The sequence below is a fragment of the Sciurus vulgaris genome (assembly GCF_902686455.1).
Source record: "Sciurus vulgaris genome assembly, chromosome: 2".
Classification (NCBI taxonomy): domain Eukaryota; kingdom Metazoa; phylum Chordata; class Mammalia; order Rodentia; family Sciuridae; genus Sciurus; species Sciurus vulgaris.
The window spans coordinates 190,370,056-190,389,753 of NC_136462.1; the positions used below are offsets into that span (position 1 = coordinate 190,370,056).

The following is a 19,698-nucleotide window of genomic DNA, read 5'->3' on the forward strand; positions in this document are numbered from 1 at the left end:
GAGTGGGTGTGGCCGTCCCTATCTAGCTATTGGAGAAAACAAATGCCAGTCTGGGAATTCCGTGGATGATTGGGTATAACAGTAAGGAGGCGGAGCCCTGGATATGGATAATATAGGCTGAGTGTCATTTCCCTTCTGTCAGATAGCAAAGACGCCCCCAGCCCCTTATAACTGGGTACGGCCTCGGGTACCTCCTGAGTTCCGCACTAGGCCACCCGGTTGGGTCCGCCCCTTAAGGAGTCCTGGGCCCATGCCAGCCGCTGGGCACTCAGTGTGACCTTTGACCCCTGGTGTGATCTTGGGCCCCAGCGGAGGCTAGCCCCTGGCGTGGGCCGAGGGGACGGCCATGGAGCTGGGCAGCTGCTTCAAGACCTACGAGGACTTCAAGGAGTGCTTCAGCGCCTACAAAAAGGAGAACAGGTGCTCCTTCATTCTCAGGGACTGCGTCTCCGTTCGCTTCCACAACCTCAACCACGGCACCTCCATCCGCGAGGACATCCTGTAAGGGCGGGGCGCGGCAGGAAGGTGGGGAGGAGGCCCTGCCCAGGGCGGCCCAGGGGAGGCGGGGATGCGTCCGGGTCCCGGAACAGGCACTCCTTGAGCATTGCTGTGTGCCTTACGACAAGAGGGGGAAACCTCCACAGGCATGGCTTTTGGGCCACCCAGTTCATTTGCACGCACTGCCGCACGCACAAGCTTTTCTGGCGATCGTGACACCTGCAGTTTCTCCCAGTGTTTTTGAGCCTCTGCAGTACCCCACGCCCAAAGTGTGGCCTTCACAAATGGAAGAAAACGCCTTGGTGATCTTTCCCTTCATCTGGTCTCCCCTTAGAACTCATTAACATGACAATTGGTTGGTTAGTTCCTTCCTTCCTTCATTCATTTGGTAAATAGTTCTTGAGCTCCTGATAGCCGTTTTCTCCAACACTTTCCACCTCTCAGGTAGCGTTGTCTACTCCATGCTTTGCATTACAGAGCTGTTTAAAGAATTCTTATTCTTTTCATTCGACAGAGGAGGAAATGGGTTTAAGCTAGGATAAATTGAAAACTCAAATGCCTTTAGGGCTCAGGCAAACAGCCTACTGTTAAGGAAGTTTAATATTGTCACTTGGGAGGTTAACGCAGGAGGATCACAAGTTTAAGGCCAGTTTGGGCAATACTTTTTTTTTTTTTTTTTTAATTTGTGTCAATGGACCTTTATTTTACTTATTTATAGGCGGTGTTGAGAATCGAACCCAGTGTCTCACTCATGCTAGGCAAGCCTCTACCACTGAACTACACCTCCAGCCCAAAATAAAACTTTTTTTAAAAAAAGCCTGGAGGTGTAGCTTAGTGGTAAAGCACCTGTTTTCAATAAGAAAATTCAAGCTTTAATTTCACTTAAAGAAAACCAAAATGGCCAGGCATGGTTGGCAAGTGTCTGTAATCCCAGGTGCTTTGGGGGCTGAGGCAGGAGGATCACAAGTTGGAGGCCTCAACAATTTAATGAGGTCCTAAGCAATTTAGTGAGACACTGTCTCAAGATAAAAAAATAATAATAATAAAAAGGACTGAGGATGTGGCTTAAGGTAAAACCACACTGGGTTCAACCTCCCTGTAACAAAAAATAAAGAAGAAGGATGGCTGGGTGGCCTATAATCCCAGCCACTCAGGAGGATCACAAATTCAAGGCTTGCCTGGGTAATTTAGCAAGATCCTTTCTCAAAATAAAAATTAAAAAGGGCTCGAGGTGTGGCTTAGTGGTAAAGCACTCTTAGTACCAGAAGGAAAAAAGAAAAAGGAAGAGGATTGGTTATTTAACCAATACCAGGACTTTGTGCTAGGTACAACAGAAATGTGAATAGTGCAAAATGAGAAGCAGGCCCCATCTAGTCAACTCAGCTGATGACTGCCACGTGAAAGTGAAGATCTGGTGTTGCTAAAATTTTGTTGTCAGAAATCCAGACTACATAATTTCTCCACTTGTTAGAAATTAGAAATCCATTGAAACTTGAACACATACCACATGAGCCAATGCTGAGAGTCAAAGTATATCTTAAGTTTGAGCTCTGGATGGAGATGTTTGGCCAAAGCTCCCCAACTTGGGAAGCAGATTATCTTTTGCCACTATTCTGAAGTTCAGTGGTAGATTGCTTGCCCAGCATGCACACAACTTGGTTTTGCTCTTCAGTTATAGCAAAAAAAAAGAAAAGTATATTGGGGCTCAAGTGAGCTAACCAGTACAGGATCAAAATACTTTAAAAAAAAAATTGTGTCTACTGAACATATACAGACTTTTTGTTCTTCTCAATCCCTACACGATGCAGCATATAGCTATTTACATAGCACATGGTCTTATGTATTATAAGCAATTTAGAAATTTAAAGTATAGGGCAATTTACATGCAAATACTACACCATTTTATACAAGTGACTTGAACACCCATGGATTGTGGTGTCTTGGAACCATAAAGGTATGTGATGAATGCTTCAAGAGAGATGCACAAAAGAAGGGACAGCTGGGGAGATAGCTCAGCTGGTAGAGTGCTTGCCTTGCAAGCACAAGGCCCTGAGTTCGATCCCCAGTACCTCAAAAAAAGAAGGGACAGATGCTGGGGAGGTGGGGAAGGCTTCCCAGGGTGAATGATGTAGAGGGCTAGAGTAGAGTAATTACTGAGTATCCTGGAGGAGTTTGACCAGAATGAGCTGTGCAGACGGACCTGTCAGAGCAAAGATGCAGACATGTGAAAGAAGGTGACATGTTAGAGAAACTGTGGGCCACCATTCTTGGCAGGAGGTGAAGTTAGTTGCAATCAAAGGGGCTTGAGTTACCATTGTGAGGTGTTTGGGCTTTATGTCATAACACCCTGTAAGCAATGAGAAAAATACCAAAAAAAAAACCCCAAATCACAGTTACCCCTAAGCACCCTTGAGGCAGACCATCATCTAGCATGGATTGTGGCTATAGCAGCCATCTAATTTTTATTGAAAAAATGAGTTATCAAGTGCCAAACATGTGATTCAGGGAAATGGGTGCTGCAGGAACTTCAAAAAGAAAGAAAACTACTTACTGTGCACTAGAAAAGAGAGAGCTGGGCCCACAAATATGAGGAGTTGTCATGAGCTGCAATCATTTTCTATTTTGTTGCTCTAACAAATTACCACAAGTTTAGTGGCTCAAAATTAACCCTTTTTTTTTTTTTTTTTTTTTTTTTTTTTTGGTACTATAGACTGAACCCAGTAGTGCTTAACCACTGAGCCATATCCCCAGACCTTTTTATTGTTTATTTTGAGACAAGATCTCACTAAATTGCTTAGGGTCTTGCTAAATTACTAAAGCTGGTCACCTCCCCCACCCAGCATACAAAAGTATTAAAACAGTTCCCTAGGTTAGAAGTCGGATCTCACTGAACTGACATCAAGGTGTCTGCAGGACTGCATTTCTAGAGTCCACAGAAGAGGATCTGTTTTCTTGTTTTTTTCTGACTTCTAGAGGCTGTCCACATTCCTTGGCTCATGGCTCCCTCCATCTTCAAAGCTAGAAATTGCAGGGTTGAGTCTGCACAGGACATCACTCTGACCTTGCTCGTCTCATACCTCCATCTCGGACTTCCTTCTTCTGCCTTCCTTTCCACATTTTTGTTTTTGTTTTTGTTTTCCCCTGGTACTGGGGATTGAATCCAGGGCCTTGAATGTTTGCTAGGCTGGGATTACAAGTTCACACAACCACGGAGCTATATCCCCATCTCTCTTTATTTTTTTATTTTGAGACGGTCTGAGATGTCCAGGCTGAACCTCCTGTCGCAGGCTCTGGAGTAGCTGGGATGCCACTGCACTTGGCTTCCCTCTCCACTTGTGATTATATTGTTTCCATTCATATAATTCAAGATAATTTTCCTCTTTTAGATCAAACCCAGGGCTGCACATGGCAAGTACACCCTATACTTGCCACGAAGCTATATTCCAGCCAATTTCCATATTTCAAAACCATCTGATAGAAATCTTTTGGTCCCCTTATTCTCACCCCCCAGTACTGGGGATTGACCCCTGGGATGCTTTACCACTGAGCTGCATCCCTAGACCTTTTTATTTTATTTTTTAAATATTTTTTTAGTTGTAGATGGACACAATACCTTCATTTTATGTATTTATTTATTTTTATATGATGCTGAGGATCAAACCCAGTGCCTCACATGAGCTAGGAAGTGCTCTACCATTGAGCTACAACCCCAATCCCTTACTTTTTATCTTCAGACAAGATTTTACTAAGTTTCCCAGGCTGACCTTGTACTTTAGATCCTCCTGCTTTAACCTTCCGAGTAGCTGCGATTACAGGAGTGCACATCTGTGCCTGGCCTGATGGGATCCTCAATTCCTCTTTGCTGTGTAACCTAACACGTTCACAGGTTTACAGATATATATCACGCAGGGGCTTTTAATCACTGAGTCACATCCCCAGCCAGTTTTTTGAGACAGGGTCTCACTAAGTTGCTTCGAGCCTTGCTTAATTGCTGAGACTGGCCTGGGACTTGGAATCCCCCCACCTCAGCCTCCTGACGACTGGGATTACAGACACGTACCACCACGACCAACTTCAGATAAGGACTTTCAGATAAGGACGTCTTGGAGGGGTCATTCTATGTACCACAGGAGAATTGACATCCTGGTGTGAATTAGTGCTGATGTTAACATGATATGCTTCTGTTATAAAACAGTGGTTTATGTTTACACAAACCCACCAAAAGAAAGCAGCAAGGAGACCTGCTTGGCAAGAAGGAAGGATTCACACTGGAACAGCAGCAAAGAAAATTAGAGGGACCAAGAGAGTTGGGATTAGTTTTATTTTTGTTTTTTGTTTGAGTATGAATAATGAAATCTGAATGAGTTGTTTTGGTTTGGTTTTGACTGTGTGTGTGTGTGTGTGTGTGTGTGTGTGTGTGTGTGTGTGTGTGTGTGTGTGTTGCTGGGGATTGAATTCAGGGCCTCATGCATGCTGGGTAAGTGTTCTGCCACTAAGCTATATCCCCAGCTCAAGCCGGAGCTGAGGGTATAGCTCAAAAACAATCTTTAAAATTTTTTTCAAACAGTACAGAAGAGTAAAGTTCAGTGTCATTTTCACTACACTATTTAGAAGGCTACCAGGGTTACCTCCTGAGACACTGACCCTGAACACAAAGCACATGTTATATATGCACGTGTGTGCATGCACGCATGCGTGTGTGCTTTTCAATGCTAGGGTTCAAAACCAGGGCCCTCGTTTATGGTACTGGGATTGAACCCAGAGCCTTCCACATGCTAGGTGAGCACTCCACCACACAGCTACATCTCCAGTCCTAATTTTTCCTTTTTTTTTTTGTACCCAGTATTGACCTCAGGGGCACTCAACCACTGAGCCTCATCCCCAGCCCTATTTTGTATTTTATTTAGAGACAAGATCTCAGAGTTGCTTAGCACCTTGCTTTTGCTGAGGCTGGCTTTGAACTCTTGATCCTCTTGCCTCAGCCTCCCAAGCTGCTGGGATTACAGGCGTGTGCTTCTGCACCTGGTCCTGATATTTTTCTTTTTAACACAAGTGTCAGCATACTATTTATAGATATTCTTCTGAACCTCATTTTTCTCACTTATCAGCGTATCTGAGAGATGATTCCACATTGTTTATTCCATTGTATCAGTGTTTAGTTGACTTGATTTTTATTGATTTCACAGATGTTAGCAATTGTTTCCTGAAAAGTTGCTCCATGCTAGTGTCTGGAAGTACATGGGGCAAAAGGTAAAATGGGTCCCTGCTGCCATGGAGCTTCCTCTCAAGTCAGGGAGACAAATGTAAAACTCTAGTCACAGAAATAATTACTCCCTTAAAATAGAGGCAAGGGCTCCAAAGCCAAGTGCAGGGCTCTGAATAATGAGATGATAGGGAAACAGTCTGCCTGGGTGGGATTGGTGGCAGTGCTGGAGGAACACTGCGTCGGTGCAGAGGTACTTAGGACTGAACTTGGGGTGCTTTGCCACTGAACTACATCCCCAGCTTTATCTATAGGTGGTTTTTGGTGGGGGGCAGTGCTGAGGATTGAACCCTCAGACTTGCACATGCTGGGCAAGCGCTTTTCCACTGAGCCATATCGCCAGCCCTTTATTCAATTTTCTGAGACAGGGTCTCGCTGAGTTGCTGAGACTGGCCTCTAATTTTTGTTTTTCCTTCCTCAGCCTCCCAAGTCACTGGGATTACAAGTGTGCCCCACCACGCCCAGCCCAATGCAAGCTCTTGATCAGAAAGGAACACTGTTATCCCTGGCATCATGTGGCGATAGTTTATAAAGCACGTTCAGCTTCATTATCTGACATTGTCCTCTGAACAGACTTGTTGGGGGCAAGTTTTGTTATTGCCACTAAATAAATTAATATCTCTAAAGTGCTTACAACAGGGCCAAGCACATAGAAAATGTTCCATAAATAGCATTGTTATTTTGCTAATGAGACAGAGCCAAGAAAAGTCAACTGTTAAAAGACAAATAGTTTCTAACTCTTTGTTCTATTCTTTGAAGGTTGTTTCTGAGTTGCACATGTTTGAGAAAAATGAAGGAAAGGAGAGATACAGTAAAAGAAGAGCACCAGCTGGGGTTGTGGCTCAGTGACAGGGCACTCACCTTGTGTACTTGAGGCCCTTATGAGGTTCCGTCCTCAGCACCACATAAAAGTAAAAAATAAAGGAGCTGGGGATATAGCTCAGTTTGTAGAGTGCTTGCCTATTAAGCACAAGGCCCTGGGTTCAATCCCCAGCACCACATTAAAAAACAAATAAAAATGAAGAGCAGAAGCAAGGATAGTCAAGACCTAAGCCAGGTATGATGCTGCATGCCTATAATCCTAGCCAGGTAGGAGGCTGAAGCAGAAAAATTACAAGTTCAAGATCAGCCTCAGGAGCCTGTCTCAAAATAAAAAAAAAAAAAATTGTGAAAAGGGTTAGGGAATGTAGCTCAGTGGAAAAATGCACCTGGGTTCAATCCCCAGTACCAAAATAAATAAATAAAGAGTTAGGACCCAGAAAAGGAAAATAATAAATGAGTCTGTGACAGAAGCATCCTCATCCCCAGAGCTATCTGAATGTTAGCCAAGGGACTCTGAATTTAATACAATCAAAGCCATAAGAATGGGAGTGGGCAGAAAGGAGGGGATGTCAACAAATAAAAGGGGAAGATGTGAAGAAACTGTAAGAAAGCCTTAGGTGTTCAACTGAAAGCTCTTAACTGTTGTACTGGGTTTCCAATACTTACCTTTCTTTTATTTATTTGTACTGGGGATTGAACCCAGGTTGCTTTACCACTGAGATACATCTCCAGCCCTTTTTATTTTTGAGACAGGGTCTTAGTTACTTAGGGTCTCACTAAGTTGCTGAGATTGGCCTTGAACTTGCAATCCTTCTGCCTCAGGCATGTGTGACTGCACCTGGCAGTTTCCAGTGGCTTTTACAGTGTCGCTTATCCATTTATTCCTTCAATGAACTTGTAGGAAGAGGGTATTTACCAATGACCTAGCACTGAGTTGAGGAACAAAAATGAGAAAATCCTGAGCTCTACCCTGGAAGACAATCATAGATCGAACTAGCCCTCCCCCTGACCCCTTGAACATCTCTGGCCTTTAGCAGAGACAAGTTGACTTGACTGCTGGTTGGCTGTATTATTTATTTCTCTTTTTGGTTGGGGTGTTTTAAAGGATATTCTTGAATGTATTGTACACTGGCTCTGTGCGAAGCTCACAGTGTGTGTTTTGGGCTTTTTGAGTAATATATGAATGTTTGGGAATAAGTGCTGCTTTCAGAGATAAGGGCAGATGGTGGAAACATTTTTAGGAGGTAATTTAGCAGATGTTTCCATAGCCAAATATGCTCACTACTGAGTGACTAGGGTGATGATTTCAACAGTAAATATTTATGTCAATATATAAACAAAGTTCCTTGTGAAACAGTAAAGGAAGTAAGCTGATTTAAAGAAAACTGTTAGAAAATAATAGTGTAAATGTTACATGGGTGGCTATGGCAGATGTACAGGTAGATTTTGTATTCATTCAAGTTCTGGGAAAGCTGGCATAAATGGTTCAAGGTGAGAGCTCCCAAGTCAGAGAAATAGCCCTTGACATTAGACAACACTTAATCTCAGTGACAGTTTCATCCTTTATAAAATGAGGATTAAATAAGAAAATGCCTGTAGTAGCTGAAACAATGCTCAGTAATATTTGCTTCAGCCTTATGGACAGTACATGATAAAAAGTGGTAGGTGCTTTAAAGAGAGTTAAAGAAATGACACCAGGCACTGTGACTCCCTCCTGTAGCCTTAGCAATTTAGTGAGGCCCTGTCTCAAAATTAAACAATAAAAAGAACTAGAATGTTTCTAGGTTTAACCCCTAGTAAACCACCCCCCCTCCCCCCCCCCCCCCCCCCCCCAAAAAAAAAAAAAAATACCACAGGAGTTAGCACTAAATGACTAAAAGTTCCAATCAAACATAAAATCAGGGTTGGGGATGTGGGTCAGTGGTAGAGCACTTGCCTAGCATGTGTGAGGCCCTGGGTTCGATTCTCGGGATCACATAGAAATAAATGAATAAAATAGAGATCCATTAATATCTAAAAAATTTTTAAATAAAAATAAAATCAGATCGAGTTAGACAATTCTTACAAAGTTTATTGTGAGAAAGAATAATTTGGGAACAGAGACTTCAAAATCCACTTTAGTGAGATACACCACTAGCAGTACTCACGGCACAGTTTATAAAGCATGGAGGAGGAAGTGTTTTGACCCTTTTCTTGATTAGCTTTTATCCATCAACATTCTTTTTACAGCAAGTAGAGGTGTTAAAGTTGTGTATAGCTGATTAATTTTCTTTCTTTTTTTTTTTTTTCCTCCCCCAATACTGGTGATTAAACCCAGAGGCCCTCTAACACTAAGCTAAATCTCCAGCCCTCTTTATTTTGAAACAGGGTCTTGCTAAATTACCCAGGCTGGTCTTGAATTTGCAGTCCTCTGGTGTCCACCTCTGGGATTACAGATGTGGGCCTACATCCAGCCTGGCTCTAATCTGCTTTAGGTTTTTCCAGTAACCAGACCCCAGCCAGTTGCCAGCCTTCAGTGGTCAACTCATTAGCATACATAAAGACACATCACTTTGGAGAATTCAAGTATTTTAGGAGTTACATGTCAGGAAACAGGACAAAGAGCAAGTATATATTTCACAATATCACAGATATATCTAAACTGTGGCCTCTTTTATTTTTCTTTAACATCCCTATCAACTGGGAAGTCAGTGACTTTATATGCAATATGCAGTTTACTCTTTCATATTTTTTGACTGTTGTGTTTTCCTTTTGTTAGACTTTTTGTGAATTGATAGTCGTCAGAATCCATGAAGTACTCTGATTGTCTCTCCATTGCCATTCAATTTAATAGCTACTTTTTTTTTTTTTTTTTTTTTTTTTTGCGGTGCTGGGGATTGAACCCAGGGCCTTGTGCTTGCAAGGCAAGCACTCTACGAACTGAGCTATCTCCCCAGTCCAATAGCTACCATTTTTTAACACTTTCTGGAACATATTCCAGATATTCTTTCTACTTTACAGGCATTTTCTCATTATTCCTTACCACATACTTGAACTAGACTCTGGTTAGCAGAGTTTTCTTCTTTCTTTCCTTCTTTTGAAACAGGGTCTCACTCAATTGCCCAGGCTGGCCTCAAACTTGACATTGTCCTGCCTCAGCTTCTTCAGTAGTTGGGATTATAGGCCTGCACTACTCTGCCCAGGGTACAGTTTTCCTTAACCATGTATCCATAGTCACAAAACTATATAGGAAAGAAAAGGGCATAACACAGAAGTCTTGCCAACAAATTAGTTACTTATAATTCATTATTTAGTAATTATTTCTTCTTGTTTATCCCTGCCAGTCCCATTAGCATTGTGGATTTTGGGGGGATTGTTTTGTTTTGTTGGGGAGGGGATTGGTACTGGGGATTGAACCCAAGAGTGCCCTTACTACTGAGCTACGTCCCCAATTCTTTTTTATTTTTTATTTTGAGACAGTATTACTAAGTTGTTTAGAGCCTCACTAAGTTGCTGAAGCTGACCTCCAACTTTCATCCTCCTGCCTCAGCCTCCTGAGTCCCTGGGATTACAGGCATGTGCACCACATCGGGGTTCTTTTTTTTTTTTTTTTTTTTTCCCCCTTATCAGTCAGTGTTTTTAATATCTGGCTGATGAATAGATGTAAACATCAGGATAATACAATGTGAATAAAACCATGTAAACTGGAACAGCACATTTCCCAAGAGTTGCAGGACTAGGTGAAGTCCCAAAAGTAATGATTATAAACTTTCAGCCTCAGTACCATGTAACAAATGGAAAAGGGACATCAACAAGGATATGAGATGATAGGAACTTGAAAAGCAGGTTTGCATTGCAAAGAATTAAAATTCAGTCCTTGGGAAACTTGATAAAACTGGCCTTTGTATGTTGCAAAAGCGAGATAGGAAATGAAGTATCGTGTTTGGGGAAATATTACTGGGAGGGGGAGATAGTTAATGAATTGGCATATAGCTAACATTATAACCTTTTATTAAACATAGTACTAACATAATTTTACTTGTTATCCTCAATCTTTGATTCCATTAATCACTATGAAATATTTCTGGGGTGTTTCCAGTTGCAATTAAGGTACAGGTTGGCCCAGGGTACTTGCTTGCATCTTTCCATTCTACTACCATCCTCAAGTCTTAGCTTGCCCTCAGGATGGCTCCCTTCATGCCACAGATGCAAGGACACATCAGGAAAAAGAAAGTCTTTGGTTTCTTGCAGATTTCCTATCATGCTCCTTTGTCTAGAATCAGGCCAGTATCCGTGCCCGTTCCTGATGGGATTACCTTAATTGGCTTAGACTAACCCCTAAGTAGTAGCTATGTGGGGGAGGAGGAATGGCAATCTGAATAAAATTGGCTCTTTGTTAGGAAGGAAAGAAAGACAAAAGGATGTTAGGTTAGCAACCAACAGTTCCTATTGCAGCTTTTAACTGAATTCATTTTAAGTAGCACTGATTATTCTTGGATCAGGTACTTATTACAGTTAGGGAGGTTGGATGTCAAAATCACAGTGGCATAATATTTGCATAACACCTACACACATCCTCCTCTATACTTTAAGTCACATCTAGATTACTTATTAGTACCTAACACAACATGAATAGTTGTGATACTGTATTATTTAGGGAATAATCTCCAGGGGGTACCTACGTATGTTCAATAATATGTGATTTTGGGGTGGGGGGAGGGTGCTGGGGATTGAACCCAGAGTTGCTTTGCCACTGAGACATTTCCCCAGTCCTATTTATTTATTTAAATTTTGAGACAGGGTCTCACTCAGTTGCTGAGGCTGGCCTTGAACTTGCAGTCCTCCATGCATTGTACAAATACAAGTTTTTCCCCAATATTTTCAATCCATGGTTAGTTAAATCTGAGGATATAGAATCCAGGGATGTGGAGAGCCAATTGTTCTCTTAGACCAGATTTTACTATCATCAACATTATTTCCATATTTATAGATAAGGAATCAAAGACTTAGAGGAAGTGAAGTGATGTCCAAGCCTAACCATTCAGTTATTTTTAACTTTACTAGACAAGAAGAATTAAATTCACATCTTAAACCAGGCATGGTGTTGTTCACCTCTAGTCCCAGGTGCTCAGGAGCCTGAGACAGGAAGATCACTTGAGCCCAGGAGTTTGAGGCCAGCCTGGGCAACATTGCAAGAACCTATCAGGGAGAAAAAAAATATTCTAGCAACTCAGGAGGCTGAGACAGGAGGAATCACAAATTCAAAGTCAGCCTGGGCAACTTAGCAAGACTCTCTCTCAAAAAGTTTTAAGAAGGGTTGGGGATGCAGCTTAATGGTAGGGAAGCCCTGCTTTCAACCCCCACTATCACAAAAAAAAAAAAAAAAAAAAAAAAATCTTCTACATATTCTTATCCCAAAGTCTTGTTTGTAACTCCTTACATTATCTAAAGTGGCTTTACTTATTTTCTACCTATAAAAATCCTATTTTGCTGAATATGGTGGCATATGCCTATAATCCCAGTGACTCTAGAGGTTGAGGGAGAAAGATCACAACTTCACGGTACCATGTCTTAAAAAATTAAAAAAAAAAAATAAAAATTTGGCCAGGTGGCCAGGTATGGTGGTATATGCCTGTAATCCCAGCAGCTCAGGAGTCTGAGGTAGGAAAACCCTGTCTCTAAGTAAAATACAAAAGGGCCAGGGATGTGGATCAGTGGTTAAGCACCCCTGGGTTCAGTCCTCAGTTTAAAAAAAAAAAAATTTTACATATATATATATAAATATATAATTATATATTTATAAAAATATATAAATAATATATAAAATATATAAAACAATATAAAATATATAAATATATAAAATAATATAAAAATATATAAAATAATATAATATATATATATTAGAGAGAGAGAGAGAGAGATGGGGATATGGCTCAGTGGTAGGGTGCACTTGGGATCAATCCCCAGTACCTCCCAAAAAAACCCTATTCATTCTTCAAGGTGTAATTTATATAGAAGGGATACTGATCTTATATAAAATAAATGGAAGGCCTTAGTTAATATGTGGCAATCCCTATAATCAGAGTAGATTGCTCTTCATCCAGTTGTATATGTATGTTGCTCGTGTTACATAATATGTATTTAGCCATTCACTTTTCCCCCCACTGAGACAGGCATCAAAAACAGAGCCTCATCTAGGCAAGCACACCATGACTGAGTTATATCCCGAAGCCTAACCATTCAGTTATTTTTAACTTTACTAGTCACTTGTGTAATAATCTCTCCTCTCACTAGACTTTGAGAATGGACACTATCTAATTTGTCTCTGTAAATTATAGAATAACTGGTACCGTGTTTGGTGCATAGAACTCAGTGAATGTTGGAAATTAAAGAGTTTGTCCAAAACTATAGTTAGTAAGAGTATAACTACTAGTGCTGAGACTAGGAGCCAAGTCTCTGACAGAACTCTACCCCAGTGGTCTTCCCAATATACTACTTGTCTTACAGGAGGAGCTTACTATGCCTCACAGTCACTTATTTAACTTTCATTCACTGTGTTTATAGAGCACCTACTATGTACCAGGTGCAGTGCCAGGCACTGGAGACACAATTGACTCCCTGCCCTCTGGAGTCAGTACAGTAGAGAATATAAACCCCTACAGAGTAGGTTGAAAGGAATTAAGATCAGCTAATTCCTTCCAGATCTTGGCTGTGTGCACTTAGATATAGACAACTTCAGCCTAGCATAAATTAAGTTTCAAATTCATGCCAGTGAGAACAGTATATTTACAAATCTTTAAGGAGGTTATTGAACCTAATCAATGTGGTGAGGGTCAAGATGAGGTGGGCAAAAAAGGAAATTTAGGGAAAGGAGAAATATTTTTTGAAGGAAAACAGGCAGCATAATGGTTAACTAGTCAGGCTGTAAAGAAGCACACTTGGTCAAATCTCAGATGCTCAGGTCTTAGTTGGAGGATTAAATTTTGAATCCTTATCTTGAGAACCCCCTTAAGCCTGTTTCTCCCTCTGTAAAATGGAGACAGTAATAGAACCCCTTTCCTGTATAAAATGATACAGATTAGAGGATTAATATAGCCTGGCATATAACAAATCCTCAGTAAATGTAGCAATGGAAAGGAGACGACTTATTAACAAGCCAGGCATGGTGGTGCATGCCTGTAATCCCAACAACTTGGGAGGCTGAGGCAGGAGGATCACACATTTGAAAACCAGTCTTGGCAGTTTAACAAGATCTTTTCAAAAAGGTGGGGGGTGGGACTGGTAGAGTGCTTGTATGATACACAAAGGTCTTGGGTTTGCTCCCCAGCATTTAAAAAAAAAAGAAGAAAACACATTGGATGTTAGCAAGAATGGAGCCAGGAATGAGGGAAGGTAGTCACCAGTATCTTTCTTGGGATTAGCTCCACAAATATTCACTAAATGCACATAATGTCAATAGAATTTTTTTTTGTTTTTTTGCAGTGCTGGGGTGGAACCCAAGGCCTCACACAAACTAGGCAAGTGCTCTACCACCGAGGTGCACCCCCAAGCCGGTCAATATAACTTGATGAACTTGAGTAGGCCAAGATGGAGAGCCAGCAGAAGGGGAGAGCCCAACTTCAGTGCTTGACAAAGGCTTCCTAGAAAAGATGATGGTTGCACATAGTCCCAAAAGATGAGTAAGCTCTGAGATGAAGAAGTAGAAGGTCATTTCAGACAAATTTACAATATGAACAAAGCCCCAGAAGTGAAATACTCACAGTGAACACAAGTCGTGGGCTGGGGCTGGGGCTGTAGCTCAGTGCCAAGCTCTTGGCCTAGCACATGTGAGGCATTGGGTGCAATCCTTAGCACTGCACAAAATAAACAAATAAAGGCAGTCCGTCTTTCTAAGACAGGAAAAACAAGGTGTGGAGGGTGGAAAATAAGTCTCGTGAAATGGGCAGAGGCTACACGGTGCCCACTGCTCACTGGCCTTGCCATCGTACTGGACTGCCCCAGCCCTTCTGGCACAGATCTAGAGAGGGTGCCACCCCTGCACCCGCACACTGCAGGTGCAGACATTCTCAGCCCCAGGCCCCTCCGCCCTGTTATCATAGGGCTGACATATCCTGTTTTCCTAAACTTGCCCTGTAGGGTGGGCAAACAGGACCAGCTGGATTCGAGTGTTTGGAAATGTGTAGGTGGTGCTCCTAGGTGGTACCCTGTGATGTCAGCAGCTGAGGTTTTTTTTCCCCCATCTCCTCTGGCTCTTAGGCTGTGTCCCTCCCTGGGGGGAGGCAGGGGTGTGACCCATCCCACACACTGGTGGTCCATGATTCATTCATCTAGTATGTCATTGATAAGTATCTGCTGGAGGAATAGCACTGTGGTAGGTGGTGTAACTACATAACTTTGTCCTGACACTTGAAGATAGCCCCATCCAATTGGAAAGGCACTACACAAACATCCCACAGAATGTTCCAGAACATAGGAGCTGTGATAATAACAGCAGCTAACTTTTATTTAACATAAATAAAAGGCTGAAGCAGGCTCTGGGCTAAATATTTTACCTGTGGCTCATTTAATCTTTAATGAATACCTTAATGAGGTCATCTCATTTTTATTTATTCATTTATTTATTTATTTACTTGCAGTATTGGATTGAATCCAAGCCTTTGCACATTAGGCAAAAGCATAACCACTGAGTTATATCCCCAGCCCTTCCCCCTCTTCTTTTTAAAAATTTTAAAAATATTTTTTAGTTGCAGATAGACATAATACCTTTGTTTTATTTATTTTTATGTGGTGCTGAGGATTGAACCCAGTGTCTCACATGTGTAAGGCAAGCGCTCTACCACTGAGCTACATCCCCAGACCTATTTTAAATTTTTGATTGTGACACAGGGTCTCACTAAGTTGCCCAGGCTGGCCTTGAACTTGCAGTTTTCCTGCCTCAGGCTTCTGGGTAACTGGGATTACAGTTGTGCACCACCTCTTTTGGCTGAGATTATCTCATTGAACCCAGAGGTAATCCCCCAGAGACATGAAATGACTTGCCCAGGTTAGACAGCTTCTGAGTGGCAGAACTGGTATTCAGATCCAGGCTGCTGGCCTCCAGTGTCCCCCTTGTCTCACTATTAGGTATACTGCCACACAGAGTATCTGCCAAGCTTTTAGAATAGATGCTATAAGTTCATAATCGAGCAATTAACGTGGCTTGAGGACACCCACAAAAGCTTCGCCAACTAGTAGGATCTGGTTAGACCCTGAAGCATGGGTTGAATGGGAACAGGAAAAGAGGAAGGACCAGGCACAGTGGCACATGTTTGCGATCCCATTTACTCAGATTGCTGAGGCAGGAAGATCTCAAGTTCCAGGCCTGCCTCAGCAACTTAGCAAGACCCTGTTCTCAAAATAAAAGAAAAAAAGGACCAGGAATATATAGCTCAGTGGTATAGAGCTTGCCTGGCATGTGCAAGGACCTGGGTTCAATCCCTAGTACTGAAAGAGAGAGAGAAAACAAACATTCGATTTAATTACCACTCTCCTTTGAATCATCACTTTTAGCCTAAAATGCCAAAGCTAGAGGGGATCCCAAAGAGCTGGGCACAGTGGCATATGCCTATGATTCCAGAGATTTGGGAGGTAAAGAGGGCTTAAAGATGTAGCTCAGTGGTAAAGCACCCCTGGGTTAAATCCCCAGTATCTAAAGAAAAGGGAAGGGGACCCTAAAGCTCCTCTAACCCAGTGGTTGTCAAACGTTCTAAGAGGGCTGTAGTAGAGGGATGTAGCTCAGCAGTAGAGTGCATGCTCACCATGCATGAGGCCCTCCATCAGTTCCCAACACACACACACACAAATTAGGGTGTGGACATTTTTCTTTAAATGAAAGGTGAGCAGACATGTTCCTTCTTTTTTAATTATATTTTTAGTTGTTGATGGACCTTTATTTTATTCATTTATTCATATGTGGTGCTGAGACTTGAACCCAGTGCCTCATATATGCTAAGTTTTCTACCACTGAGCTACCTCCCCAACCCCAGAGATGTTGCTTCTTTGAGGGGAAACCCAGATACACCCTGTCCCCCGAGGGTCCTGAAGAACTCAGTTGATAACCCTGATCTAGTCTAGTTTCCTTCGAACCTTCCTTTTATCCTTGCTTTCTAGAGAAGGAGAAGGCAGTAGCTCCAAACCCACAGGAACAAAGGGGACACTTTAAATAGGAGAGAGCAGCAAGGCATCCTGCCACTGCTGCTTTTCTGTTTTCCCTTGGAACCTGCCTCACACTGAACTGTTGACAGTCACAAATGGCATGAAAGAGAATGAAAGGACTGGGACTTAGAACTGTTAGGGAGGAAAGTAAGAGGAGTTACGGTTGAGGAGAGTCTTGAAGAAAGAACTAAATACTTTGGGACTGGAGAGTTCATGTAAATCTTTTTTTTTTTTTTTTTGGTACTGGGAATTGAACCCAGGGGCCCTTAACTTAACCACTGAGCCACATCCCCAGCCCTTTTTTAAATTTTATTTAGAGACAGGGTCTTGCTGAGTTGCTTAGGGCCTCACTAAGTTGCTGAGGCCGACTTTGAACTTTTGATCCTCTTGCCTCAGCCTCCCGAACCGCTGGAAAATCCAGCGTGCGCCACTGCACCCAGCTGCTGCTTTCCATTCCACACAAGGTTGTGGTTTCCAGGAAACATCAGCCTGTATAAATCCCTGCAGGCCTTAATCATATAAGAGAGAGGGGGTAGTCAGCACCTTTCTCACTGTCACCTCTACCTTCCCTAGATATGTGCAGGTGAAATTTGTCTGTATTCGGACCCAGTCAAACAGGAAGAGAACACGGGAGGCGAACATGTGCCCAGCATATTTGCTCCTGAGGTACAACGAGAGACTAGATAGACTATTTATCAGTGAACTTAACACTCACCATGTACATTATGATTCCAAAACCGCTATTCCTGGAGGAGACACCGTTGGCAAATCTCAAAGGACAGTGTACCTGCAGACACTCCAGCCAGTACTGCCCACATTTGAGAAGCACCTTGTTAGAACTGAAAAGTCCCCAGTAGAACCATCATTTTGCCTAAATGAGGTACAAGTGCCCTCAAAGTCAGAGCAGGAGGGCATCACTCCTTCTGATCTGGCTACGATAGCGGAAGTGATGAAGAACTTACTTAAGGTGGATGAGGGTTCCATGGCTTCCTTCAGTGTGGGCACCAGCCAAGACCTGGACCAGCTGAGCTTCCAGAGCAGCAAGATGAGTGACCTGTTCATCCGCTTCCCAGAAAATCTCTTGCTGCACCGGGTGGAGAACGCCCAGGGCCACATCCTCTATGCTTTCTTAGTAGAGAACAAGGAACGAGAAGGGCGAGTAGTCCACTTTGCTGTGCTCAAGACCGAGACAGCCACCTCTGTGGCCAAGATGCTGAGCATTTTCACAGAGTTTAACTCTGATTGGCCCAAGGTCAAGGTGGTCTTTGTGGACCCTTCATTCCCTCACCGGACCATTCTGCAGGAGATCTTCCCTGCTGCCCGCATCCTTCTTTCCATCTACCACACAACCCGGCTCTTGGAGAAGAAGTTACATCGTAGTTCAGCAAATCCATCCTTTAAAAGGCTCATGAAGGAAGCCCTTCGGGAGGCTGTGTTTGTCACTTCTGATGCCAGCCTTAAAAATCTCTGTCAGATGTCCCAGGCCCTGCTAGATGAAGATCTCTTCAGCTTCCTACAGGCCCACTGGTTCTCCTGTGAACTGCTGTGGTACATGCACGTAAGGAAGGGCCTCCATGCGTGTAATACCTACATGGACAGCCTAGACATTGTCACCAGCAAGGTGTCAAGTCTCTTTCGGGAACAGCAGTCCCTGCTGGACTGCATCCTCCGCTTTGTGGATTACATAGACTTCTTTAATACCAAGGGCTTGAAGAACTTACCCCCAGCTCCTTCCAAGTTAAAGAGAACCCGGCCTCCAATCATGCCCCCAAAGACCAAGAAGCATTTTAGAATCTGTGGAGGGACCCTCACTAGGCTCCCTGTGGAAGAGACAAAGCCAGGCTCACAGCCAGTTCAGTTGCAGCAGCAGCCCCAGGTGCAGCCCTCCCTGGGTGGCATGCTAGACATCTTGAACCAAAGTGGGTCTGAACTAGCCTACAAACTGTGCCACAATGAGTGGGAGGTGGTACAGAATTCCACCCATCTGCTGGACATGACCGGGTCCTCGGTGGACGTTCAGCTGCTAGAGGACTCTCACCAGGTTAGCAAAGATGGCTGTAGCTGCAGCTGTTCCTTTCAACAATGGTACCACCTGCCTTGTCGGCACATTTTGGCCCTGCTGCATACCAGCCAGCAACCTGTAGGTGAAGCCATGGTTTGCAGACGGTGGCAGAAGAAGTACCAGCACCTCCTGGGGCCCAATGGGGAGCTCCAGGACCGTGGTGTGATCCCACACACAGACCAACCTGAAAAGCAAGGTCGGAACGATATGATTCAGGACCTAAGTAGAGAGCTGGCAAACCTGCTAATGCAGACCGAGGGACCAGAGCTGGAAGAGCGCTATTCTACCCTGCGCAAGATTGTGGACATCTGGGCTGATCCCTGTGAGCCTCCCGAGTCCATTCAGCAGCCAGGAGACTTCAGGGATGTAGGCCGCCTCCCTTTCCTCTGGGGAAAACATGAAGAAGGGGAGGGACCTCCCTCCTGCTGAAGTCACAATTCAGGATTGAATCACTTGCACTGGCACAATTGACCAAACCCCTCTCCTAGGAAGTGTGAGAGTTCAGAGTGGGGAGGTCACGATAGGGGTCAGTGTTTTGACCAATGTCTTCCTTGGTAAGGCTAGAAAGATTTATTTAAAAAAAAAAAAAAAAAATCCCACTGTGAATCTGCCCCTTTGCAGCCCTCCCTTTGGCATTCCATGGGCACTTCATCATTGTTCAAGGCCAAAGTTATCTCCATACTGAAAGGTCACCTCTCTTTCTCTCCCAACCTCTAAGATGAGAATGTGTTCTCCCTACAGAGATGGACCCCTACCCCAGGATAGGATGAGACAAAATGGGCCTGGTAAAAAGGCCTGTTTTCAGGAACAAAGAGAAGGAGGGTGACCCTTGATTGTTGCTGCTCTTTATGAAGAATCTGTTATTTGTACCTATTTTTAT

The 19,698-nt window shown here is 43.2% G+C and overlaps 2 protein-coding genes across 4 annotated transcripts in view; both read left to right on the plus strand.

Annotated features, from left to right (window-relative positions):
- The window catches only part of ZSWIM1 (zinc finger SWIM-type containing 1), a 43,203-nt gene that overhangs the window by 19,049 nt on the left and 4,456 nt on the right, over positions 1-19,698 (plus strand). Inside the window, exon 1 of one of the 3 annotated variants that reach the window (XM_079126965.1) lies at positions 364-501. The exons of the other annotated variants lie outside the window; for them this stretch is intronic. The gene's annotated coding sequence lies outside the window, so the exon portion shown is untranslated. Of the gene's footprint in view, positions 1-363; positions 502-19,698 lie in introns of those variants that run through there. 3 annotated transcript variants of the gene reach the window in all.
- ZSWIM3 (zinc finger SWIM-type containing 3) lies at positions 143-19,697 on the plus strand. Its single transcript, XM_079126964.1, has 2 exons — positions 143-501; positions 17,330-19,697. The coding sequence occupies exons 1-2, from the start codon at positions 347-349 to the stop codon at positions 19,245-19,247; spliced, it is 2,073 nt and encodes a 690-aa protein (XP_078983090.1). The 5' UTR covers positions 143-346; the 3' UTR covers positions 19,248-19,697.